The sequence below is a fragment of the Marmota monax genome, unplaced genomic scaffold (assembly GCF_021218885.2).
Source record: "Marmota monax isolate L192 unplaced genomic scaffold, Marmota_monax_Labrador192_F-V1.1 WCK01_AAM20220418_F8-fsc00097, whole genome shotgun sequence".
Lineage (NCBI taxonomy): Eukaryota > Metazoa > Chordata > Mammalia > Rodentia > Sciuridae > Marmota > Marmota monax.
In genome coordinates, this window is record NW_026694162.1 from 5,208,526 (window position 1) to 5,234,897 (window position 26,372).

Here is a 26,372-nt window from a genome sequence, read left to right on the forward strand (position 1 = left end):
AGACTTGGGCCTGTTGATTGAACACAGGGCCATAGGAGTTGGATAGCGAGAACATTTCTGGAGTCATGGGGTGGGAGAGTAAGCTGGGCTTATAGATTTAGGGCAGGAAATTCTGTTGAGGGTATACTTTGAGGGCTTCTTAACTTTTACGACCTTTAAGAACTTAGAGGATTGGAATTTCCTGAGTCTCCACATGGTTCCAAAATCCCTCTTGCCTCTCAAAATTCACTGTCTTCTTCAGGAAATCTTACCACCTTAGGAATTATTTCAAAGCATCCTCTTTTTACAATGTAAATACTTAGGGCATGGTTGAGAAGATTATTTTTCCCCCTTGTGCTTAATTCCTAAAACCTCGGTATTTACATTTTATTTAGCTTAGGAGAATCATGGAGAAAAGGGGAAATATTGGAGTCTGGGACCTTGCATGGGCTGGAGAAGGGCAGACACCCTTCAACAGACAGTGGGGCAGGCAAGGGTGGCTTATGAGCCCCAGGGGTAGAGACAAAGAAACCAGGCCAGCCAGTCCCAAGGATTCAGTCAATTTCCATAATGCTGGGCTGCTTTGATTAATCTGATATTCACTGCCATTGGAGAATACAGATCAGTCCTAGGATGGAACCTCAACTAGAGAGTTACTGAGATGAGCAGCTATACACAGAGGGCCAGACCAGCCTGAAAAGTAAGGCCAGTATGCCAGCAGCATGGAATTGGTACAGTCTCTTCCAGTTATGCAACCAGCAGCTTCCACTTACAGAAAAATTTTCCCAGGACTACAGCTGCCTCCTCTAATATTAGTGACCAGATTTAAAGAGACTGGCCTGTTAGGAACACAAGGTCTGAGAAGGAGAGGAACCCAAGCACTATTGTCAAGGTAGAAAGCAGTTCTTCCTCCTTCTCCCGTAACTACTCCCTGAACTTGATAAATTCCACTGCCACCTCCTGCCTACACCTCTCACTAGGAGTTTAATCTCTGCTAAAGCAGAAGGACTAGGAGAAACTAGCCGGTATGGTGATATGTACCTATAATCCCAGCTATTCCAGAGGCTGAGGCAGGAGGATCCCCCATGTTCAAGGCCAGCCTGGGCAACTACAGTGAGATGCTGTCTCAAAATAAAAATGGCTGGGGTGTGACTCAGTGGCAGGGCACCCTTGGGTTAAATCCCCAGTAAAACACACACACACACACACACACACACACACACAAACAGATTGGGAGAAGCTTCTTGGAGAAATCATGCTGTCATGGATACAATATGGAAGAATTTGTAGTCAAATACAGTAATACACTTGGTCAACTATGTGAGCTGTAATCTCGAGACTTTTTATTTTCTTTTTTAGCAGTATTGAGATTTAACCCAGGAGCATTCTATCACTAAGCTATGCTCCCAGTCCTTTTTCTATTTTATTTTGAGACAGGGTCTCACTAAGTTGCTGAGGCTGGCCTTGAACTTGCAATCCTCCTGCCTCAGCCTCCGGAGTCACTGGGATTAGGGGTATGTGCCACCATGCCCAGCTTAAGATCTTTGACTTGTGTTCGAAACACTTGGGGCTTTATTGTCCTGTGATGTGCTGAAATGTTTCTCACATTTCTAATGTTCTCAGGATATTGACCCAGGTGCAGTCTTGTCTAAAGCATTATCTTAGCCTTTGATAGCAGAGAGCAAGACTAAGAGATAGAAAAAAAATAAGGCATTTAAATTATAGCAAAAACTTCTCTTCATTTCATGGAATACAAAATTAAAAAAAAAAAAGATCAGGTGCAGTGGTGCATGCCTGTAATACCAGTTATTCAAGAGGGTTACAGGTTTGAAACCAACCTCAGCAATTTAGAGAAACCTTGCCTCAAAGTAAAAAAAAAAAAAAGTGCTAGCGGTGTAGCTTAGTGGTAGAGCATCCCTAGGTTCCATCCCTAATACAGGGGGGGCAAAAAATCAGATTTCTTTTCAATACAACAAGCCCTACTTTTATATATGTCTGGCTTCAGAGTGTCCCACCATCTTAAAACCTATGCTTGAACAATTTAAGGGATGGGATCACAACTACTTCATTCCATTGCATTGACAGACGTCACTAAGGTCTTCCTTTCCTTGAGTCAGAATCTCATGATAAATTGTCATTGGCTTTCAGTTTTCCTCTACAATCATAGGAAGAAGCTGGTGTGCTCTTCAAATAAATGCTACTAGTTGTAGTGTCTGTTATGATTTGGATATGAGGTATCCTCCAAAAGCTCACATGTGAGACAATGCAAGGTTTGGAGGAGAAATGATTGGGTTAAAGCCTTAACATAATTGGTGAATTGATCCCTGATGGGATTAGCTGAGTGGTAACTGGAGGCAGGTAGAGTATGGCTGGAGGATGTGGTTCATTGGGGGCATGGCTATGGAGTATATATTTGTATCTGGCAAGTGGAGATCTCTCTTTCTGCTTTCTGATCACCATGAGAGCTGCTTCCCCCTGCCACATTCTTCCACCATGTTATTCTGCCTCACCTGGAGACCTGAAGAATAAAGCCAGCTGTCTCTGGATTGAGACCTCTGAAACTATGAGCCCTTAAATAAACTTTTCCTCCTCTACCATTCGTTTTGGGTCCTTTAGTCACAGCAAAGTAAAAGCTGACTAAAACAGTGTCTAAAGTCTTCTCTATAAATTTGACAGATCACCCAACTGTTCCTGGTCTCCCAGGAAGGGGACTAGAATCCCGTCTTTTCCAAGATTATTCAAAAGCTGATCTCATGGTTTTAGTCCTTGGGCCCTTCCTTTTCTCCCTTTTTTGGGGGGGAATTTCGCTCCACATCCCCACTCCTTGTATCTCCACGGTTTCTACCAACCTACAAATATGTCTGTTCTACCCTCTACTCAACATTGCTTTCTGACTCCAAGAGACTGATTAACCTCCTCATTTCTGTCATCACCAAATTTACAGAAGAGTAGTGTGTGGACACCACTTCCAGTTCCTCCTCATTCCCAGTGGTAATCTGCCTGGTGTTGCCTCAGATTTACAAAAACATTCATATCTTTGAAATACTCTTTTACCAGACTCCAGGCCTCCCTCCTTCCTGTAGCATGGACTATGGATGCTTCTCCTTCTCCTTCTCCTTCTCCGTACCAGGAATTGAACTCAGGAGCACTCAACCACTGAGCCACACCCCCAGCCCTTTAAACCACAGACCCTGTGTCTAATAGAAGAAAAAGTAGGCCCCAATCCTCATCATGTGGGATTAAGCCCAACTTCCTTAACAAGACTCCTATAGCGCAAAAATTAAAACCAAGAATCAATAAATGGGATGGATTCAAACTAAAAAGTTTCCTCTCAGCAAAAGAAACAATCTGTGAGGTGAATAGAGAGCCTACATCCTGGGAGCAAACTATTACCCCTCACACATCAGATAGGACACTAATTTCTAGGGTATATAAAGAACTCAAAAAGCTAAGCACCAAAAAAACCCCAAATAACTCTATCAATAAAGGGGTCAAGGACCTGAACAGATACTTCTCAGAAGAGGATATATGAAAAAAATCAATATATGAAAAAATGTTCAAACAACCCTTTTTTGTATTTTATTTAGAGACAGGGTCTTACTGGGTTGCTTAGGGACTTGATAAATTGCTGAGGCTGGGTTTGAACTCAAGATCCTCCTTCCTCAGCTTCCCAAACTGCAGGGATTACAGGAGTATTCCACTGCACCTGGCAATTCAGGCCCTTTTAACCTCTTGCTGGACTATTGTAATAGTCCAATTGGCAAGTCTGCTTCCTACTTTCAACTCTTCCACCTCTTCTGCTGCTGGATTGTGGTGTGGTTCCATCTTATGTAGGAGTTAAGTTCCGAAGTCATTGTTTATGAAGAAAATTCCATACGGTCAACATAACCCTTGGAAATGCCTTATATTATCCATAGACATACTGTGGTACTAGGGGTTGAACCCAGGGGCACTCTACCACTGAACTACATCCCCCTTCCCCAGACCATTTTATTTTTTATTTTGAGGGAGGAGCTTGCTAAATTGTTGAGTTTGGTCTTGAACTTGTGATCCTTCTGCCTCAGGCTCCTGAGCCTCTGGGATTATAGGTATGTGCCGCTGCACCCAGCAGACATTCAGCTTAACAAGTTCAACAATGAAAGTTTTTCCTCCACCTGATGAACAAAACACTTTTGTTTTGGTTGGACACCAGGTGACATCATTTGCTTGGCAATAGGGCCCAAGTAGTATGAAAAATAATGTATCTTTAATTGAGCTTAGTGGTAGAGAACTACTGGGTTCAATTCTCAATAACAACAACAACAAAAAAGTACTTTGAAAATCATAATCACATTTAACACTAGCATATTTGAATTCATGTTAGTTACTCAAGGGTGTGATAAAAATCTATTAGGATATCTAAAAGCACAGCTCTGATGTTTCTGTGCTCAGAAACATTTATGGGTCTCCGTTGCCTATCGAGGAGTTGCATTTTTTTTAGTCTGGGACTCAAAACTATTCGTGATCTGATTTCGATCCTCTCTTCTCACTCAGCTTCCATTCTGGAGTGGAATGCCTGCAATCCCTCTGCATGCTCTGCCCATTCCAGTCTATACCCATACTTTCACAATGGGACCACTACCAGGAATACCTTCTCCTTACTCCCCATCTCCACTGGGCTCAGCCATTCTTCCAAGATGAACTCACACGCTTCTGTTTTTGAGATTACTTCACAGTCTTCTCCTTGACCCTACCTAGCCAAAATTATATTTCCCTCCTCTCAATTGGAATTAATCTTCATTTATACCACTTTTATGGCAAGTATCATTTTCTATCTATATTTGTATATTTCTGATCATGTTTGACTACCTCAAGAGCAGGGACTGTGCTTGAGTTTTCTTCATATTTATATGGGTTCAGCATCCCTAATCTAAAAATCCAAAATCATCTGAAACCTGAAACTTTTTGAGCACTAACAGGGTATTCAAAAACTTTTGGATTTTGTAGCATTTGGATATATGGATGCTTGACATGCAGAGTCTATACCAATATCCTCAAATCCACAAACGTCTCCAGCTTCAACTACAGTCAGTTCTCAGCAGGTTTTAATGAATAAGCAAATCAAATAAAGTGACTCCTCAGCCCCTCCCCATGCACAAGGTGCTGTAGCTCTAGAAAGAGCAGCAAACTCTTCCCCATCCCAGCAGGGTCTCCAGGCAATGAATGAACTCGACAGGAAGCTGGGAGGGGGGGCGATAAGTAAGAAGATCTATGCAAATGATGCCCTCTTTGCTCCTTCTTAAAGAGCAGAATAAACATCCTATTCGATTTTTTTAAAAATAGAACTTGGAAGTGAACAATACAATGGCTTTTTCATAGAAGGCTTCAGGAAATGCCAAGGTCTGTCATTGGGGCCGGAGACATTTTGTTCCTATTGTGTAGAAAGAGACTGATGAGGTTTCTTAAGCAAGCCAGCAGACCTCCTGCTTTAAAGGATCAGACCATTTCCAGTGCATCTCTAATGCAGCGGGCTTTAACTTCGTGGAGATAAAATCTTTGCCTTTTCCCTCCTCCACACCCACTCCCCATAGACACAGGATGTATTACCTCAGGGGAACTCAAAGCTCTAGGGGCGGGGGTTTCTGACCCCATGGGGTCCACTGGATGTAAGAATTCCTTGAAGGTTTTCTGAGTCATACTCTAAAATCTAGCTCTGCTCATATAAGCAGTACAATTTTTAAGAAGATCTGAGGGTTGGGGAGGGTGGGGAATGTGAGCCTATCTTATATCTTTCAAGGGATGAGTTATTTTTATATTCATTATGGACATGCAGAAAATGTACTCTGCCCTAGCGACAGAAAGAGGGAGTTTGATAGTGAATTGACACCATCAGTGTTGACTTTAGACTGATCAGGGAAAATGACCGCCCCACACTCTTGTAAAATCTTAATGTACCGTGAGAAGTGCACAGCGCTGCTTGATGTAAAGTGTTCAGGTTTGTCTTGACCTTATTTAATCATGCAAAGTGGCTCCTATGAGAGAAGTTTTTTTTTTTTTTTTTTTTCAATTTCCTGCTCGGTTACTCAGGTGGCTTTTCCTGTTTCTTCTCTCCCTTCTGGACCTGAGTCCTGTAATTACTATTGCAGAGAACTGGAAGGATGCCGGCTCTCCCTCCAAGCACGGTCTCCTCTGCTCGGCTTTCCCCCGCCCCCAACCCTTTTCTCTTTCTGGCTCCGCCCTCTCGGCACAGCCCGTAGCCAGCAGCTAGACAGCTGTGTTCAATCAGAAACCACTTACAACTCCAGACGATTCAAAGGGGAAACTTCAGCGTGAAGTGCAGCTCCGCTCCGGCTCTCTCCAGCTTGCTTTCCTTCCCCGGAATCCGAGGCGCGGATCTTCCTCGCTCCGCCGCCCTGGTTCTTTGGAGAGCTTGTCGGAGTCCTCCAGGGTACTGGCGCCAGCTGTGAAGTGCCCTGCAGCTTGGTAATGGGGGTCGACGAGGCACCGTAGGAGTGGCGAAGCGGCGCTGAGGGTGGCATTGCCCCGGGACCCGGCGGTGGGCGCGCGCGGGCGGATCCCCGCCGCTCCGTCGCTGCAGCAAGCTGCGAGCGCGCCACGGCACCGAGCCTCCTGCAGCAATGGCTCGTCGGGACTGTGCCTTTTAGGACTGTCTGCATCCTTCCTGGGCTTTCCGAACAGTGTCCTGAGTGAAAATGGCTGTCTAGACTAAGATGTGCCAAAAGGGATCAAGCAGTGGATACCCAGCCTGTTAAGCCCCACTCCTAAGCTCTGAGACCTGGAGGAGGAAGAGCCCGGCTCTGAAAAGTGCAGTCATGAATTCTGGAGTTGCCATGAAATATGGGAACGACTCCTCAGCCGAGCTGAGTGAGGTAAGGAACAGCTGAGGTCGGGAGCTCGGGTTTCTGGTGCGTTTGCTTTTCGACACCGTCCCCCTGATCATCTCCCCCAGCCCTATATCCCACCCAACCCGCTTGTGTTCGCAGTCTGGAGGCAGCGCAATTGAAGATTAATTGATTTTCTGGATCTTGTTTTAACTTGTAGTGCTACTCAGGAAATGACCTGAACTGGCTTGATGGTTCAGTCAGCTTAAAAGAGAAACAAGCTCCAACCAAACCGCTCAGCGCTTTACTCTCCTTTAAAATCTGGATCCCCTGTCCCTGCACACTCGCTTCTCCCTATTTATATTCAAAATTCCGTTTCGTATTCGGAAAATACAAGGCGATCCCAGCTGAGTTTAAAGCCGGTGGTAACCGATTTGGTGGGGGTAGGATTGGGGAACTGGGAAGCATTGGATTATTCACTCTCCCACTTGGCTTCCACGAGTGGTGGAAGGTTCTGGCAAGGTGGTCTCTCCCTGCGCGGAGATGAATGGTCTGCACGGGGATGGGGGTGGGGTGGGGGAGGAAGCACATCAAAGCCGCTTAGAACTTTTATTTCCTGCCCAAGTCTGGACTCCTGCGTCTTTGAGGCAAGCGCATTTGCAATTCCTGGGCTCTCACTGTAATGTATCTACTAGAGTGTTTAGGATGTCTTTGCAAATATGTGAATAGTAAGATGCTCAAAGCCACCTTTTTTTGATGACTTCCAGGATGCCTGGGCAATATCCCCCCAAAGCTTTGAATACCTGAAAAGTGGTGATGGGAATCCTACAGAACTGGGTGTTCGAGAGAGGAGGTCTGTGTGGTGTGTTGGGGTCTAGAGCAGAAGGGCGGTGGGCTTCCCCCTTAGCCATCACTAAGCCATTTACGAGGGCCAAAGTAGCATAGGTCTTCTAAGCTTCCTGAGTCCTGCTAAAGAGAGAAAAGGGGAAGAAAAGAAAACCAATGTACAAACAGCCAGAAGGCAGACAGCAGTGATGTCAGATTACCAACTATGAAAAGAAAATGAAAAGAATGGATCTCTCTACTGGCGATCAGGAAGAGACTGGGAGAAGAAGGGTGGGGGAAGCCCCAGTCTGTTTCTGGTGTCTTGTGGTGAATGTCAACCCTCATGCTCCTGTGCTGTTCTGCCCAGGGTTGGAAGAGCATGTTGAGGGACTTGCTGAATGTGGTAGAGGCACTTCCTAATCCCTGTTCCCCTCCTCCAAGCCTGTGATGTAAAAGACTGGAGAAATATTGAGACCAAGGATGTAGTTTAGAAATGGGAGACCTGTGGAACTAAATAATTTTTGCCCATTTCATAATGAGGGAAAGGTCACAAATTTGAACTGAAACCCAGAGTCCTGCTCCATAACTAACACTGTTTAAGGAAAAGCCTTTGGCCCATCTTCTGAGGTCATTTTAAAACCGAAAGCTGCTGCACCCATCTCTTGCAGAGAGAGGGTCTTTGACTGTCTTTGACAGTCCCTTCACATCGATTCTCTCTGTACAGCAGCTTTAACTCGCTGTCATCTGAAGTGTACTGTGTGTACCCTTGGTTTAAAAGTGAATCATGGGGGTTGGGGATGTAGCTCAGTGGTGGAGTTCTTGCCTAGCATTTAAGAGGCCCTGGGCTAAATCCCCAGCATTGCAAGGAAAAAAAAAAAAAAAAAGTGAATCATAGATTTAGGATGAGCAAGGGTGGCTAGCATGCTGAGTGGAGAAAGAGAAGTTGTGAATTTACTTGAGTAGTATTGGGACCATCTGTGAGTGCATTCAGTGAGCCTGGAGGGTCTTTGCAAGGGAAATCACCATTCTTTGCCAGTTGTATTTCCTATAAAACTGTGGCCAAATGAAGGGGTTGAAGGTGATTTGTGGCCCTTGCACTGGCTGGAAAAATTATATTTAAGCATTGTAGACACAGTCTTGTCCCTAAGGAAATAAACAAGTTTACTAAATTTTCTTTCCTTGTCCTCAGTGTTTGCTCATTCATTTTTTGCTTTCTTTTGAGCCAGTTCTGGTTTCCATGATTCGGGTGCCCCTCTGTCCCCCCCATTCTTGGTTTTCCTGCTGGTTGAATAATTGCAATTGTCTCTAAGGGTACATATTTTAAACTAGGATATCAGTAAAGAGAATTTGTAAGGTGAACAAGTGTGTATGGTTCATACCTTGGACCCTAAATCTCCATTCAATTTATTGGGCAGTAGCCTTAACATGTTTTGTTTCTATGATATCCAGAGATCAGAATCCCTAGATGTAAATACAAATTATTTCTATTTCTCACATTAGGCCTCTGGTGAAGTTTCTTGTTTTCACTGTGATTTTTTTAAACACTGGTTTCCCTTTAATGTCTCATGAGATAAATTTGCCAGCGCGCGTGTGCGCGCTCTCTCTCTCTCTCTCTCTCTCTCTCTCTCTCTCATTCTCCCCATTCTCCTCATTCTCTTTTGATGCTTAACTCCTTTTCCTCACCTGGAAGCAAAGCTAATAAAAACCCTCTGAGAGCCTCTTTGGTGCCATATCTCCTATTGCTCAGGAGCCTTGAGATTGTCTGGGGGTCACCTGTGGGGTCAGATGTCTGATGGTCACTGGGCATTTCAGAAGAACTCTGAAAGGACCCACCATTGTCCTGGGTGTCATAAACAAGAGGCCTCTGGTTGGTGTTGACTTGTGAACCACAGGAATCTTTGACTCTTTGACAGTAATGTTGACACTGACTTGGTAACATCCTGAACAAGAGGGAGTGACTTTAATCAATTTCTAGTTGTAACCTGCTGACCTTTCTTTAGTAAAAGCAGTACAAGCTTTGGTCTGCAATGGAGGTGTTAGTCCCCTGTGCTCCAGGAAGGCTTGGATACAACCAAGCAGGAAGGGTGTGGGTGGTGGGGGATACCAGGTTGGGAGACCTAGAGCTGGGTGTTGGGCATGAGGTGTTTTGCAAGTGTGAGACCTTAAAATGGAAAAACAGGAAATTCATGAATGTGTTCCTTTTGTGTCTTTAATTTGAAATATAGCCATTTCAGATTCTGTGAGTTGATTATGGGAGAGTAAAATTGCCTCTATTTATGAGCATTCATACACATTTTTATTTTTTGCTCACAAATGCTTATAGCAAGACTGAACTCTTTGACAAAAGCAACACGAACAACAGAAGGAAAATTTGAGAAGCATGAACTGGATATTTGTTCTGTTTCTTCCCTATTAGCTGCCCCTATCAAAGATAGCAGGGATTTTTTTTTTTTTAAATGGGAGGTTAAGGAAGGACTTTAACATTAGCCAAATTAAAAGTACTTAGAAAATTAAATGTTTGACTTCCAGCCTCCCTCCACCCACAATCAAGAAACTGAATGGCTACACTTGTAGTAGCATTGAATTCAATTCTCCCAAAGCTTGTCAACGGAAAGCTTGGGAATGATACTTCTCATAGGCATGTGTTTTAGGTTGTAAGTTAACTCCTGTATATCTCAGTATATCTTGTGAGGCTAGTGTGCAATTTAACCTAAACATTTCACTATCACAGTCCCATCTCTGGGCTCTTATACCAATTCAGGCTTTGGAAAGAAGGAAGGTGTCTTGAGAAGCAGCCATATTGGGTGATACTTAAATTCAACACCATCCCTGTGGAATAACTCTGTCTATTCCACCTGCTTGTCTGGTGACATCAACCTATTTATGCAGGAAAATAAAAACATATCTTTTGAAGTTTTTCTTTTCCTGGCAACCATTCTGGAGATGAAGAAATATTTTTTTACTCAAAGAATTTGTCTGAAACAATCAACTTAGATTCTTTACCTTTAAATGATGAGCAAGATTAAAAAAATTCCCCCATAATTATTTACTTTGGTTGCCCCTGGAAATCATAGTTCTCATCTTGTCTCTTTATCTGTTTATGCAAAACCTCTTTCATCAGATCGATCATTCCACTGCTGACTAGAGGCGGCTCTCCATGCCTTCTTGTCTATCTGTTGAAAAACACCTGAAACCCTGCCTCTGCATTCATGCTCTAATTAAGAAATAGACTTGTGTAAAAGAAAGCTTTCTCTCTACTTGTATTATCTCATGTGACCATCTCTAAATGGCCATCTCACAGATGTACTTATTCTTCATCACAAATTAATTATATTAGAGTAGGAAGAGGCCTGCAAGATCACCAGTATTCCCACACTCCTTTTTATTTCTTCATACTGCTCTGTCTTTAGAGTCACATGGCTTGGTAATAAGTTATTTAATGTATGTCTGTCTTAGCTGCAGACTATAAGCACCAGAAGAGCAGTGTCAAGACCTGATGATGAGTCTAGAATACAGTAGGTGTTCTACAGATGTTCAAATGAATGATCACCTTGCTGCTGCTTTCCTCCTTGAGGAAATGATATTAAATGCTTGGTTTGGGTTCCCCCCACCTTTTTGTTTGTTTGTTCGTTTGCTTTTCTGTGGTTGTGTAGCAAACTCATAATTTAGGAACTAATCAATCTATTTGTTCATTGTTTTGCAATTTGGACAGAGCTCAGTGACTATAGCAAGAGGATCCAGTTTCAAAATGGCTTAAGTACATGGCTGGGTTTACTATGAACTGGGAGATCCACTCATTTCTCTTCTCTGTGGGCCTCCTCATGTAGCTGCTCAGGTTTCCTCTTAATATGGCAGCTGGGTTCCTAGGAGGAAGTAGAAGCTGCCAGGATTCTTAAAATGTAAGACTAGGCTGGGCATGTGGCTCAGTGGTAGAGAGCTTGTCTAACCGGTGTGAAGCCCTCTTTTTGATCCCCAGCACAACAACAACAAAAATGTAGAACTGAGACTGACTCGGGGTAATTTATGTATGTATTCTACTGGTCAAACCAGCTATATGTATAGTCTATGTTCAAAGAAGTAAGGAAATAGATCCCACCCCTTCAAGGGCGGGTGTGAAAAAGAATTTGCAGCCATTTGTAATCCATTTTAGAGGCTCCAGAATGACTGAGCTTTTTCTGAAACACTGGTCTCTTAATTCCCTATGCCTGGCAATAGTTTCTGTTGTTTTATTTTATATTTTAGCTGTTTATTCAGTGGCTTGCAGTAGCTAACATTTTCTAAGCTCTTCCCAGATACTGACATGCTTAATTGTCAAAACCCCTGTGATACACCTTTCGTCATACTCATGTTACAGGTATGGAAAATGAGGCATAAACAAGTGAGAAAACTCACGGCCACTAAAACTGTGAAAGCCAGGATTCATGTCCAGGTGGGCTTTTCCTAGAGCACTGTCATTTAACTGTTTCCTTTCATGAGTTTCTGTTGCTGACTTTGAACTTTTGATCACGTGTTCTCAGGAGGGAGTGAGTATTCTATTTAAAAATCCTGCCTAACTTGATCCATATTGTAACCCCTATGCAATGCCTAGAGAAGTGTTTTTTATAAAAATGAAATGGATATGATTAGAGTAAAGGGACATAGTCCCTGCCATCCCCTCCAAGGGGCTGGAAAACACTACATGTTGAGTTTCCAGAGCCTAAAAGCAGAATTGGCCACAAGAAACAGCATGATCCTCACCCAGCTGCCGAGGGCCTTCTGTTTCCTTTTATTGCAGAGGAGATAGGGTGCTAACCCTTGTCCTGTCATACAGTCAGGCACTTGCGGGGTTAGTGCTGCGATATTTGAGGTGCTGGAACAAAGAGAATAAAACTTTGTCAAAAGAATTAGCGCTCTCTCACCCTGCAGCAGGACTCTTGGGTGCTACTATAGTAGGCAGCATCACTACTGGGCCTCAGAGCACTGATGCCAGTGAGCAAGGCCAGGGAGCCCAATGAAGTTGGCAGCCAGGGCTGTATGGCAAGAGTGTGGCTGGCAGCCAGGTCCTAAGGAAGCACATGCTGCACATCAGTGAGGCCATGAGTCAAACCCAGAGGCAAGAAGAAGTAGACCAAGCCATAGAGATGGTCTGCAGAGCTCAAACCAGGTGGAAGTCGAGACAAGAAGAAGGAGGAGGAAATATGAGAAAAGGAAGTTAATCAAATACCAGGTGGTAGTTCTTCAGGAACTGAGATGGCCACAGCCATGGAGGCACAGAGAGAACCTAGATTGTGAGGATGTGCTTTGTCCATTTGGGAAAATTTGATTCCCAAGACTTGTCATCTTAAGGACCTGCCTTCTGCTACCAGGTCTGAGGTACCAGAACACAGAGCGAGTCGGCACACTTACCTAGACCTGCTTAAAGGTGACTTATCCCAGACCAGTCAGGAGGAAGGTTTCCCAGGTAAGACTGCTGTTGGAAGACTGAATCTGCATTTGTAACGAAATTAAGAAGTTGATGAACAAAAATTTCAATTTTTTTTTGATCCCAGGAATAAAATTGCATAAAATCAAGTTACATATTAAGTAATTGCTAGATTTGGGGAGAGGGGTTTGTGTTGGCAAGATTACAGAATCAGGTGAGCCAGAGAGAAACAGAGACAGAGACAGACTGATTCAGAAGATTGATAGATATTATTCAGGACATGGATTATAAATTAGAGGCATTTATTTTCTTGAAACCTCCCCTGGTTCACACCAACCTAAGTTCCTAGCAGGGGTATCATTCACTCTAGGCAAAAAAACAAGTAACCTGGATTACACAGATAAACAGAAGTTAAATTAATAGGGTAAATATTTACTGGAACCACAGAGCTTCTCTGTTTTACTACTGAATGTCCTTTTTCTCTTGCTGACCAGAAACAGCTAAAATTAGTACACAGGGGAAAAGAAGGCACCTTTTGGAAGGTTTGCATTATCATAAGAGTTACTGAGCTCCTAAAGTACTTTATATATGCAAATCTTAAAAGATATTCCTTAAATTCAGCAAAGATGTTAAGCCTGAAGAAAGTCCTGTAGAAAAACCCCAAACTAGTAGCTGTTGATTCTACTTGCCACATAAAAAGCTATAGGTTGGTTTATTAACTTTGTAAATAAGCCATGAAAGCCTGTTGGGCTGGGGAGTTTGTATGGTTGGTGAAAGGCACCTGGTGCTTTTGTTGGGGGATGTGTTTGAGGCAGGTCCCCTGCCATGAGATTTGATTAGCGTTTGGAATGCATGATGGGACATGTAGGGCTAGATATGGAAATGCATCTTAAATCAAGGAAAGGTTCTAGTGTTTGATTACTCGAGAATAGAAGGTAACACGAAACCCCAGTGTATGTGCACATGTCAGTTAACTCCAACAGGATTTGTGAGAAATACTTAAAGCAGTTGTCAAGGGAAGAATGCCAGTGTGGAGAAAGATTGCCTTGCAGTGAGAAAGGCAATGAAGTTCTCTGAATGGTTGCCTGGTAAGAGAGGGAGTAATCGCTTGTCCCTCTTTTCCTGTGGTTGTATGAACTTGTCTATAGAATACAGGGCACACTTTGACTGCTCCTGGGTCCCTGCCCTGACTCCTCCTAGCTTCTCCAGGTTAATCGTTTCTTTCCTCACTTGTATTCAGAACACTCGCTTTCATGATCCAGGAGTGTTGTCTGCCTCCTTAGGGAAACCCTGAAATCTTTGAAGGAATGTGTAGAGTACAACGAAGCACTGTATTGCCAGCATCTAAGTCAATCTGTGATGGAATAGGGCATCAACAGACTTCAAAGTTGCCTCTTTGGACCAAATCCCAGTTGTTTACTGTGACAGATGTGTTGGATAGATAACTTTTCTATTTTAGTTAAGGTACACATCTGATGAAATCAGGTTTGGTCATTATGACTGTAACTTATTAGCTCTTCCCCGTTTACTTATTTATTCAACAAATATCATGTGTGCCTTCTACATACCAGATGCTATCTTAGGTCTGGGGATACAGCAACAAACAAAATTGATGTAGTCTCTCTTCTAATGGACTCTACACTCTAGTGGGAGCCAGGCAACACACACAGACAGATGTGTATCCTGTGGTAATATGTGCTATAGAGAAAAAAAATATGCAGGGATTGAAGGACTGAGGGTCGCTATTAAGTGGTCAGGGAAGACCTCAGTCTGTGACTGAGAATGGGACGAAGTGAGGGATAAAGGTGTGATTGTGGGGGGCAATCAGAACATGCCTGTTGTGTTTAAAGAGTGGCAGGGAGGTGGTGGAAGAGCAGACCTAGAAAATACTTCTGGCTGGATTACCTGCAGCTTTGTAAGCCACGAGAAAGAATCTGGACCTCTCTGGAGAGTTTTGAACATAGACCTGAATTTATTTTTTATTCTTTCTATAATTTTTTTTTCCCTTACACTGTGGGTCAGGCTAGACTCAGAGATTCAGGAAACACACATAGACACCAGAGAGAGAAAAAGAAAGAAAAGTTCAGGAAGGTCATTTCCAAAAGCCAATTAAGTTACTTTCAGAAGATGGTCAAGTGATGAGTTGTCAGATGCTTCCTCTTTTGCTTGCTCACGCCTTGAAAGCCTGCGCATATTTCCAAATTTTCAAACTGTGTCATTTTCTATAATCAGAAATAATTGTTTAGGCCATAAAAATAAACCATAATTATTTCAGGGTATTCAAGTTCATTTTTCCCTTAAAAGGAATGATTTAAAGAACTGAGAGGCATAGACACTGGCCAAGAAAGATCTGAAGGCTGTCTTTCCTTGATTGATGATTCAGTACTGATGGATGCTGATGATGTGAATGTAAGTGGCTTCTGAATTAGGAAAACTGGACTCTGCTTTCACCATCACTTGGATCAGTTTCCTCCAACTACTAAGAATCACTGCTTTTTTTTTTAAATGAAATTTAGTACCAGTTTATTGATTTATAACAAATATAGCTCTAAGGAGACTGGAATACTGGTACTTTTTTCCTATTAAAAAGCAACTTGATGATCAGAAAGTCACCCGTAAGCATGGAATCAGACAAGATGCTTCTTTTGGATGATACCTCTATGCTTATCTTTGACTGGACCTTTAACTTGTCTAAACCTTTTGCATGAGGCCTGAAGAAGGCTAACTCATGGCAGAAGGGGAAAATGTAGAAACCAGATTGATTTATGTTTTAATTCCAATGGCTTTTTTCCCTTTCTGCCTCAACTTCCTTTGTTCCTGTGTCACAGGATATTTACATGATAGTATGTGTTTTGTAATATTATTTAATTATTTTAAGAGGAGACATTCTATTTTTTTCAGTTAATCTTGTCCACATATGGCATTATTTTTTTTAGCTCCTACTATTAAAATATTAGAAGAATTTATTTTTAGCTCTATGGTGTTTTGGTGCATTATCATTATCTGCTCTCAGTGGGTTTTTACTGGCAAAGATTGTTGGGGCTTAGCAGGTCTGCAAATCCGAAAGAGCAGTTGCATTCTATTTTTGGGAATAATGAGATGGGTGACTGTTTGGCTGGTCTGTCAGCTGCTGTGTATTGACAGTATATGACTTGGTCAAGCTTCTCATGCTCTTTAAAAAAATACATAACAAAATTTAATGTTTTATGAATTTTTTGCATGTGTATGATGCTGGGGATTGAACCCAGAGCCTCGCATATGCTAGGCAAGTGCTCTACTACGGAGCCCAGCCTAGCCCAGCCATTTTAACCATGGTAGTATACACATTCACCTGTGGTACAGTTATCACTATGATCCATCTCCAGAACTTTCTCATTTCTCCAACTGAAACTCTACCCACTAAATAATAACTCCCCTCCACCTGTTCTGACCATCAGCATTTGTAATTTCTGTCTCTATGAATTTGCCTATTCTAGACACTTCATAAAGTAGAATCACAGTATTTATTCTTTTGTGACTGGATTATTTCACTTAACATAAATGTCTTCCAGATTCATCCATGTCATAGCATGTCAGAATTACCTTCCTTTTTAAAGCTTAATAATATTCCATTGTATGTGTATATCACATTTTATATATCACATTTATCAACTTTTGAATAATGCTACAATGGACATGATGTACAAATACCTGTCAGAGTCTCTGCGTTTACATATATATATATATATATATATATATATATATATATATACATACACACACACACACACACACATATACACATATACACACACACACACACACACATATATATATATATATATATCCAGAAATGGAATTGCTGGATCATGTGGTAATTCTATGTTTAATTTTTTAGCAAATTGCCACATTGCTTTCTGTAATGGCTGCACAATTTACCCATAATATGTAGGGTTTCTTGTTTCTTTACACCTTTGCCAACACTTTTTCCTCTCTCATTTTGTTTTTGCAGTACTGGCAATTGAACTCGGGGCTGAGGGCACGCTAGGTGAGTGCTCTCCACTGTGCCAAATCCTCAGCCCTCATTTTGTTTTTTGGAGACAGGATCTTGCTTTGTTGCCCAGGCTGGTCTCAAACGTTTGTAATGAGGTGACCCACCTGTCTTAGCTTCCTAAATCCTGGGAGTATAAGTGCGTACTATCCAGCTTGACTTTTCTAGCCCTTCTAATGATGTTGATCTTTACATGTGTTTATTAATAGGCCATATTTGTATTTTTGGAGAAATGACTATTCAAGTCCTTTGCTCATTTTTAATTGAGGTTTTTTTTTGTTTGCTTGTTTCCATTTATAGGAGTTCTTTTTGTATTCTGGATATCAGCCCTTTGCCCCTTATCCCTCTTCTCTTTTGTGCATGTCTGATTTTCCGTGTTGGGTTTTGCGTAGCACTCACTCTTTAGTATTTCCAGATGAAGGGGCTATAAAATGAGGCCTGAGAATGAACTGCTTCTCCATGGAAAACAAATGTTCTGTGCTGGAGCCCAGGAGGCTCCTCCCAGCTCCGCAGGAATAAGTAACTTTCTGAAGCAGGTGGGGCCAGACTTTCACAGGCCAACACCGGGTAGCTCAACTTGTGGAAAGAGTACTGGATATGCAGCAACCTCAGGTAAGCACAGAGTTAAGAATTAGGCTCATGACCTATAAAGAGGTATGTTTTCCCACCCCACACAGTGATTTCACAGTCTTTAAAGAGGAATTCTAGAAGAAAGCTTTAGCAAGTGGGGCCTGTGGAGAGTAGCCAGGAAGTCTGAGGCTGGCCTGTTAGATTAGATAACTGTTACTTCATTTCTTGGTGCTATGAATCTAATCCTGGTTAAACTAAAATCTAATTTACTTTCATGCTTGATTGGGAGCACTTCTGATTGAGCATCACACAGGAGTACTGTGGGAATGCAGTGGCCCAGAGGCAGCTGGCTATGTCCAGGCTGATGATTCACGGGACATCGAGAGTGAGGAGGGGGACGTTGGTGAGTCAGACCCCAGCACTGGAGGATTTTCCATTTCCTACATAGAATGGATATTTAAACTCAGACTTGGGATACTCTTTTTTTGGTATGCCCTACTGTCAGCAAGAGACCGAAAACAGTATGCCTTCCAGTGGGATTGATAGAGCGACTTCTGAGACGGCTTCTCTCTCATTTTGGGTTTCTGAGCTGCTTATGAAATGCTGTCTGGACACACATGTAATTACTGCGTGGAAGAAAGTGTCTGATGCTGATAAAGCCGCCTACAAACCCTTTAATTCTCCGAGTGTCAAAGATGGGGCGTCTTTAGCATTAAAATGTCCCCAGTTATCCCCGATGACATATTGGGGTCAGGATAATATGTTGAACAACTAGGATAAACCTCTCTTTTTTTGGCTACCCTAACTTACATCTCTAATGAGTCAGGTTACTTCAGTTTCTTTCTTTGAAAACTACGTGTTTGTCAAGTTGTAGGATCTGAAATCATAGCTCTGGCACTTCCTAGCTAGGCAATTTGGGGAAAGTTACTTTTCTGGGCTGCACATTCCCTGTTATAAAATAGTGATAAGAGTATGTGCCCTTTGGGCTGGAGATGTGGCTCAAGTGGTAACGCGCTTGCCTGGCATGCGCGGGGCGCTGGGTTCGATCCTCAGCACCACATAAAATAAAATAAAGATGTTGTGTCCACCGAAAACTGAAAAATAAATATTAAAAAATATTCTCTCTCTCTCTCTCTCTCTCTTTCTCTCTCTCTCTCGCTCTCTCTCCCTTTCTCTCCCCCTCTCTCTCTTAAAAAAAAAAAGAGTATGTGCCCCAGACAAATGGCAAAGACCAGTGACATAACCATGTACTACTTACCGCAATGCCTGGTGAATATATGGGTATTGTCAACTCTTGTTGCTGTGATAATAATGATAGTAATACTGTGTTTGTTGCAGTGCTTACTCTAGAGCAAAGATGCCAAGTAGAAAGGAAGCACTTGATAAACAGAAGCATTAGCAGTTGTAGCTGGGCATACTGAAATAATGTAAAAGAAGTTCTGTCATGAGAACAATATCCAGGAATCATGAGAGTGAAGACTGCAGCTGTTTTTCTTCTTAACATTCACTCCAAAAGCTCATGACCTGGGAAAATGCTTATCCAAATATTGGCAAGTCTTAGAAAAGAAAGGTGGCTGTTTTCTTCTTTTGGATTCACAGAGCTAGAATGTTAATGAGCTAATAAGTGATAATACTAATTGCTTTTAAACTCTGAGTATGAAATTTGTTCCAATTTTGTCCCAGTTATAGTGTTTTTCTATTGAACCCAGGGCCCGGAAGCGGCCTCAAAGATGACCACCGTGACTCGGGGTCAGCATGGGAAGGCATTGCAAGCTGCCCACGTCTGGAATGAGGACATACTGCTGCAAAACAGACGGTCTTTATGCATTGCAAAACCATTTTGCTCATGTAGATAAAGTTTTATCAGCTATGCAAAGTCTTTGAATTCCCTTGCAAGTCTCAGTCTGTTAACTGGAAGAAGGGTGCAGCAGTATGGGTGGGAGCTTTGCTTTGGACTGGCAGTGATTGCAGGAGGAAGCACCTCAGGAGGATGAGAGGAGAGCCTTGGTAAGTGGGATTGAGATGACTTGGACTTTGCTTCATGGTAAGGAAGACTATCTGTGTTTCTCTCTACAGCTAACTTTTTCATTTGAAAGAAGCTTTTTTTAATGTTTTTTTTGTTTGTTTGTTTGTTTGTTTTAATGCTTTTGGTACTTATTGAGGCTTTGTCTAATGGTCAGAAAGTAGGAAGAGGTACTACATGCCTGTCGGTGTTTTCAAATTGTTAAGCATATGGGTTGTTTGCTTAGGAGCTAATAGCTTGAGAGCAATGTGAAGGAAACTGATGCTGATACAAGTCTTGGAAATCAGGATTGGGTCCTTGCTCTCCCCCCACCCCAGAGAGAGGAGAAGGGGACCCAGGGCTGGTATCCGCGAGAGTGGGGATATCTTGCATTTTTATAGACCCCCACCCCCCTCTTTATTTCGTGCCTACTTTGCCCTGTTCTCAACAGGAGTCCTGAACCTCGGTCTTAACCTCTTACTTATGAGGTGGAGTTTTGGAGCCTTTAGATTTTCATCTCTGTGAAGCTTCCTATGGTGATGTTTCCATTCCCGTGACTTAAACTACCATCTCTGAGCTATTGCCTCATAAGTTATCTCCAGCCCACATGGATTTGAATATCCAGCAGGTAAAAGGAGAAGCACAGGTCTTGTGTAATACAAAACCTTTATAAAAAGTCAGTATTCTTCCTCCTCCTTCCTTATCAGAGCAAAACTCATGTCTGTCCCTCCTCCTACAATGACCTGTGCCTTCACCTAATGACACCAGTTCATCTTTTAGACCAACAACACACATCCTTCTCTGGAAGGCCTTTCTCAACTCCCAGTTAATACCAAGTATGCCATGGGGCCTGGCCACACTCTTTGTGCCTGAGGGCTTACCATGTAGCACTGGGTAATGCAGTCTGTTCTGCTTCTCCATCTTGGAAGCTTACTTGGATGTTCACAGGCAGGAGAAATACTTTCTCTTCCAAGCACATTCTTGCAGTGTGGTTGACCAGATACTTGATAGTTATGAATGATAGAAAGATGTAAAAATAAAATAAACAGAAGGTGTACTGCCCTTCTGTTTGCTTCTGAAGGCAAACACTGAGTCCACCCAGTAGGTCTGGGGTTGGAGAACTTCACTTCCAGCCCAATCTCATGGGAATATCAGTTTGGTATTAGGTGTCCCCCGCTCCCCCATCCCCGCAAGAGAAGAGATCAGAACAGAGGCTGATTGGAAACAGGTTCTAATCGTGGGATGGTGGGAGTAGCTCCAGGAGCTGGGATTGTTGCAGATTGTGTTAGAAATGATAAATGTGAAGGATGGCGATACAGATGGTCCCTGATGGTTCCACTTAAGATTTTTCAACTTTACAATGGTGTGAAAGCAATATGCAGTCAATAAAAACTGTACTTCAGATTTCAAATTGTGATATTTTCCTTCCTGAGCTAGCAAACAAGGGGTATGATCCTCTCTCTCCATGCTAGGAGTTGCAGCAAGCCACAGCTCCCAGCCAGCCATGGGATCAGGAGTGTAAACAGCTAATACTCTACAGGTTATTGTGCTACTAAACTGTGGTGTTCTGTAGAGTAGGTGTATTAAATGCATTTTCAACTTCTGGTGGGTTTATCAGAAAGCAACCTCCTAGTAAGTCAAGAGCATCTGTATTAATATTTTGTTGAAATACTTCAAGTGAAGCAGTGTGGTACAAAATTACTTTTGTGTCACCAGGCAAGTTTCCCTCCCTTTCTTCATTTTTAAAAGTTACTTTTAGAAACAAGTTGCCTTTCGTAGAACAAAACTATAATTGTTTAATGATGCACAATAACAGTTTTGATACTGAAAAGCTTACTGTTAGAAATTATTAAGTGCATATTGTCCATTGATACTCTGGTTAATCAAACATACAACTGTTAGAACTCATGAGAATAGTAATCTAATGCCTCTAGCCTAATGAAAGTTTCTTTACAAATTAGAAATGAATGTGCGGTATTTAAGGATGGGACTTTGTGTCTAGTCAAATCTCATGGGAATTATTATTCATAATAATAATCTTTATATAATGGTGCCCTACATGCAAAAAAAAATTCCATTTTTCACAAGTGTAGGGAAGTCCTTGCAGTTAAATTTCAGTATTCATTTGCAAGTGACAAAAATATGTTAATTGCTTTTCTTGGGTGAATGATTCTAAATCCAGTAGGAATGATAGAGATTTAAATTCATTTCACTAATTTGACTTTTTATAAATGTCAGTGTTCATAGGTTACTGTGTAGAGCTAATAAGGTATTCCAATAAAGCCTGGGTTACAGATTGGATTTTATTCAATATATGACACTGCCATATCCCTCAGTGGCAGAATTAAGTTTTCCTCAAAGCAGTCAGCCCATTGTGCTTTGGTGAGCATCCTGAACCATTGGTGCTTTTATGGGCTGGATGGGAAGATGGGTATAACTGATGCTGCAAAATGATGACAGGGATATGGTGTCTTGTAAATACTACCTTGCACAGTATTTGGAGTCAGGAAGTTAATGTGATCCATTTTGTAGGGAGTTTGGGGATTTGTAATTTAGAAAAGAAATTAACCTTTTCATTGCTTTTCTGACTATAAGAGTACAGCTAACAGTGAATGGGCTTTTCTAATTATGTGCCTATCTTTAATTCACTCAGAAAATTGAGGAAAGAATTTTTAAATTGCTTTTTAAAAATATTCTAGTATGTTAATAATTAGTAGGAAATGTCAGCTTAAGAAGAAAGGTGTTTTTTTTTTTTAATTGAATGGTGCTTAAAGGAGAGCCCAGGGCTTCCTATATGCTAGAAGGATAGTAGGAAGGATAGTAGAATGAAACAGACATTATTATTACTGTGTGTATATATGTGACTGCATGACCAATATGATTCTGCAACCTGTATACTCAGAAAAATGAGAAATTATATCTCATCTGATTCAAATGTATGATATGCCAAGGTCATTGTACTGTCATGTGAAACCAATTAAAACAAATTTTAAAAAAATTGAATGGTGCTAAAAGTAGAACCCAGGGCTTCCTATATGCTAGACAAGCACTTTACCACTGAGCTCCACCACCAGTGCTATCCATCCCTGCCAGAAAAAAAAAAAAAAAAATGCGTTTGATTACAAATTCTTGACAGCATAAACCAGAATGTATACTGGCAAAAATGAAATTAGTTACAGTAATGACACTTTAAATGCATTTTGGGGTCATTTCCCTGCTTAAAACCTTTGCTTTCAGGATACCCAATCCCTTAGCTCTTGTTGACCTCACCAGCTATATTTCTGGTTACTTCTCACCCTTATGTTCTAGACTTCAGCAAACTCAATTAGTGTCAGTACCTTCAAGGTACCCGGTTGTCTCTGGACCTCACAACTTTTGCTTTTCTACTGCTGCCATATCTACTTCCTGTTCATCCTTAGTTTAAATGTTAGTTCCCCTGGAAAACCTAGGTTTCCTGTCCTCTCCTCTCCTTAATCATGATACATGCCCATGGACTTGGTATTTCCTCCCAGAATGATTGTTAGTTACCAGTGGTCCTAGCACTTGCATAGTACCTAGCCTTCAGTGTTCATTTTTGAGAGGATGAACTTAGTTTAAACTTTCCTACTCCCAACAGACAGGTCCTGTGTAGAGGTGCCGCTGGCAGTGAGAGAATGAAAGCTTATACCGATTAGACTCTGTCTCAAAGTCCTGCATCTCATAGGTTTCAGGGCTTGTTTTCAGCTAGTCCAGAAGTACCTGCTGTGTGCACAATGCACACTGCCTTTTCAGACTCTGTAGTCATGACCTTGAGAACTGGCATCTGTAAGACCTGGGTTTTGGTGCATGGGTGGACAGGTTGTAGTAGGTTGATAGGCATTGGGGATAAAGTCCAGGTTTCTGGGAAGATTATGCTGATTGGAAAGATTAGAGAGCCCATAGTAGAATCCAGTCTGTGGGGAATGATGAGTCCAATTTGGACATGCGGAGATTGAGTGCTTGTTGGTCAGCTAAGTGGAAGTGCACTTGTTGGTTCATAAGACTGATGAAGGTTAGGATTTGGGAAGCTTTCCTCTTCATGGCTGCACACTCACAATGACATTGTCCTATTCCAATCTCTTCATAGTAGATGCTTATAGTTCACATATCACATACATATCACATAAATAAAGAGGAGTGTAAAGTAACCACATGGCAGGTCAAAAGACTGTCATCTCTGCCTTCTAGCCTTTTATGTATGTATAGTAAACATGCATTTAGGGCTCAGAATCTGTCATTATAAACTGGAGCAGATTGTGTTTTTTTAAGTCATCATTATTTGTTTTTTTTTTTTTTTTTTTTTAAAGAAAACTTTCATGCCACACAAACATTTCCACCTTTGACTTCTTAAAGAAATAGTAGGGTAAGAAGTAAGATCATATGCAGGTATGATCATAATAGTGATGTGTATCCAGGCAACATTTGAAAAATAAGAGTAAATAAAGAGTCTTGTGATTTTACTATCTAGTGACATTTTGTTATTTAGTTATTTTTTTAGTTCTTTTATGTTCTTTATGTTCTTTTAGTTATTTTTTCTTTAAGGGGATCATACTATAGTGACAGTTTGGTATGTTCTTTTAGTTATTTTTTCTTTAAGGGGATCATACTATACTTTTATAGTCTGTGTTTTAAGTTTTTTCTTGAGATGTTATTTTTTAAAAAACTTTTTAACTAGGGCTGGAGTTGTAGCTCAGTGGTAGGGGGCTTTCTTCGAACACGCGAGACCCTGGTTCAATTCCTAAAAATGAATAAAGATATTGTGTCTGTCTACAACTAAAATAAATAAATAAATAAATAAATAAACACATAATCTTAACTAATTGTTTAGCTTATAGATCATAATATATAATTAGCTATTGAATAAATGTTTTGTTTAAAAATCTTTATTCATGTAAATAATGACCCTACATAACTTGTTTTCTTATATGCTAATCCTCCTTTATCTTCAGGGACTACATTCCAAGACCCCTGGTAAATGCCTGAAACTGTAGATAACACTGAACCCTGTATATGCTGATTTTGCCTACACAAACATCCTATAAGTATGTACAGTTAGAGATTAACCACAGTAACTATTAGTAAAATAGTACAATTATAGCAATGTATTGTAATAAAAGTTATTTAAAACTTATGGATTATTTACTTCTGGAATTTTTCATTTAATATTTTTCTGGAATTTTTCATTTAATAATTTTAGAGTACAGCTGAGTGCAGGTTTTTGAAACTGCAGGAAGCAAAACCATGGCTAAAGAGGCCTCCAGTGTCTTTAAGGGCAGGTCAGAGGAGAGTGGGACAAATAGGGAAGGGTGGGGGCAAGGGAGAAAAAAATGTGTGTAAATGAAGAGACTGAGCAGCACGTTGTGCAGTATTCGCAGCTGATGTTACAGAAGAAAACACAAGGATACCTCAAGGCCCTGGGGTGGTCTTTGTAAAATAATCCAAAGACCAGTTTAAAAAAGACCAAACACACAGGCTGTATAATAAATTGGGACCATCTGTTATTCTACCTGGGCCTGCTTGCTTAGTCTTCTGCCTGTTGCTTATTTAAGAATGCCTTTAAAATGGTGATGGAGGGGCTGGGGTTGTGGCTCAGTGGTAGAGAGCTTGCCTCACATGTGTGAGACACTAGGTTCAATTCTCAGCACCGCATATAAATACATAAATAAAGTAAAGGTCCATCAACAACTAAAAAAAATATTAAAAATAAATAAATAAAATGGTGAAGGAGTGCTGCCATGTGTCAGCAAGCAGCCAGGGAAGGGGTGCAGAGACAGGGAAAGCCAGGCGGCAGACTTGGAAGCCAGCATGGGCTGCCCAGCTCCCATACTGGTTACCCTCTGGGGCCATCATAACCATGGCTGAGACATTCTGATCCATGGGTTATGGGATGGTGGGAGGTGTGAGTTGGCTGACCTTTTATTTATTTATTTTTTTAACCACCAAGTGAAACCAATTTTAGAATGATGTTTTCAAAAAAGGACCTTTCACTTGAACATCTAGTACTGTATGACTCCTTTCTTGCATGTTTACCTGTCTCTGTGTATTAATGGATTTTTGCAAAGTCTTCTCTCATTTTGTGTGTGTATGGGGGGTGGGGGTGGGGAAGACACTGGGCTTGGAACCCAGGGCTTCGCACATACTCTACCACTGAGCTACATCCCCAGCCTCTGTGAATCAATCTAAATGTAGGAACCTTCATCCTTTTTAATCAGAAGGGTTGCTGAATTTTATTTTTCTGGCCAAAGAATGTTACCATTGTGAATTGCTAGTATTTCTCAGTTTTAATGGTAGCTTCCTATAAATAACAACAAGATTATTACTTGGAAATTCCTAAAACAACCTATTTCGCTAAGTACAAGCCTACAGTTAAAGGCTTTATTTAATTTTTGTTTTAAGTGGATATGACCAAAATGCTAATCTAGAACAACATTTAACCTACTGACTTGGCAAACTATGCCATGTAATCAATTTAGCTCTTGGAGTCAGAGTAACTATTTTTGTAGCAGAATGGAGGAGGGCCAACTTGTCGCTTCAGGGTGTTTTTGGTTTTTCTTGTAAGGATCTCATTAATCCAGTGGCCCACCCTGGATGACCCACTGGCTAGAGGCTCTGGTTGCTAGGATGCTCTTCGGGGCTTTGCTGCTTTCAGGAAGCAAAGGGAGGGATGTAAGTTGCGTGAGTGAAGCCATCTGCAAGCTATCCTTGTTTTCCTCTGCTCCCACTTTT

At 41.5% G+C, this 26,372-nt stretch overlaps 1 protein-coding gene across 5 annotated transcripts in view; it reads left to right on the top strand.

Annotated features, from left to right (window-relative positions):
- The window catches only part of Mcc (MCC regulator of WNT signaling pathway), a 466,079-nt gene that overhangs the window by 190,812 nt on the left and 248,895 nt on the right, over nucleotides 1-26,372 (top strand). Inside the window, exon 1 of one of the 5 annotated variants that reach the window (XM_046465848.2) lies at nucleotides 6,106-6,848. The exons of 3 other annotated variants lie outside the window; for them this stretch is intronic. In XM_046465848.2, coding sequence (XP_046321804.1) covers nucleotides 6,792-6,848 — 57 coding nt within the window. In that variant the 5' untranslated portion in view covers nucleotides 6,106-6,791. Of the gene's footprint in view, nucleotides 1-6,105; nucleotides 6,849-16,991; nucleotides 17,669-26,372 lie in introns of those variants that run through there. One more of the 5 variants, XM_046465850.2, reaches the window with a different exon arrangement.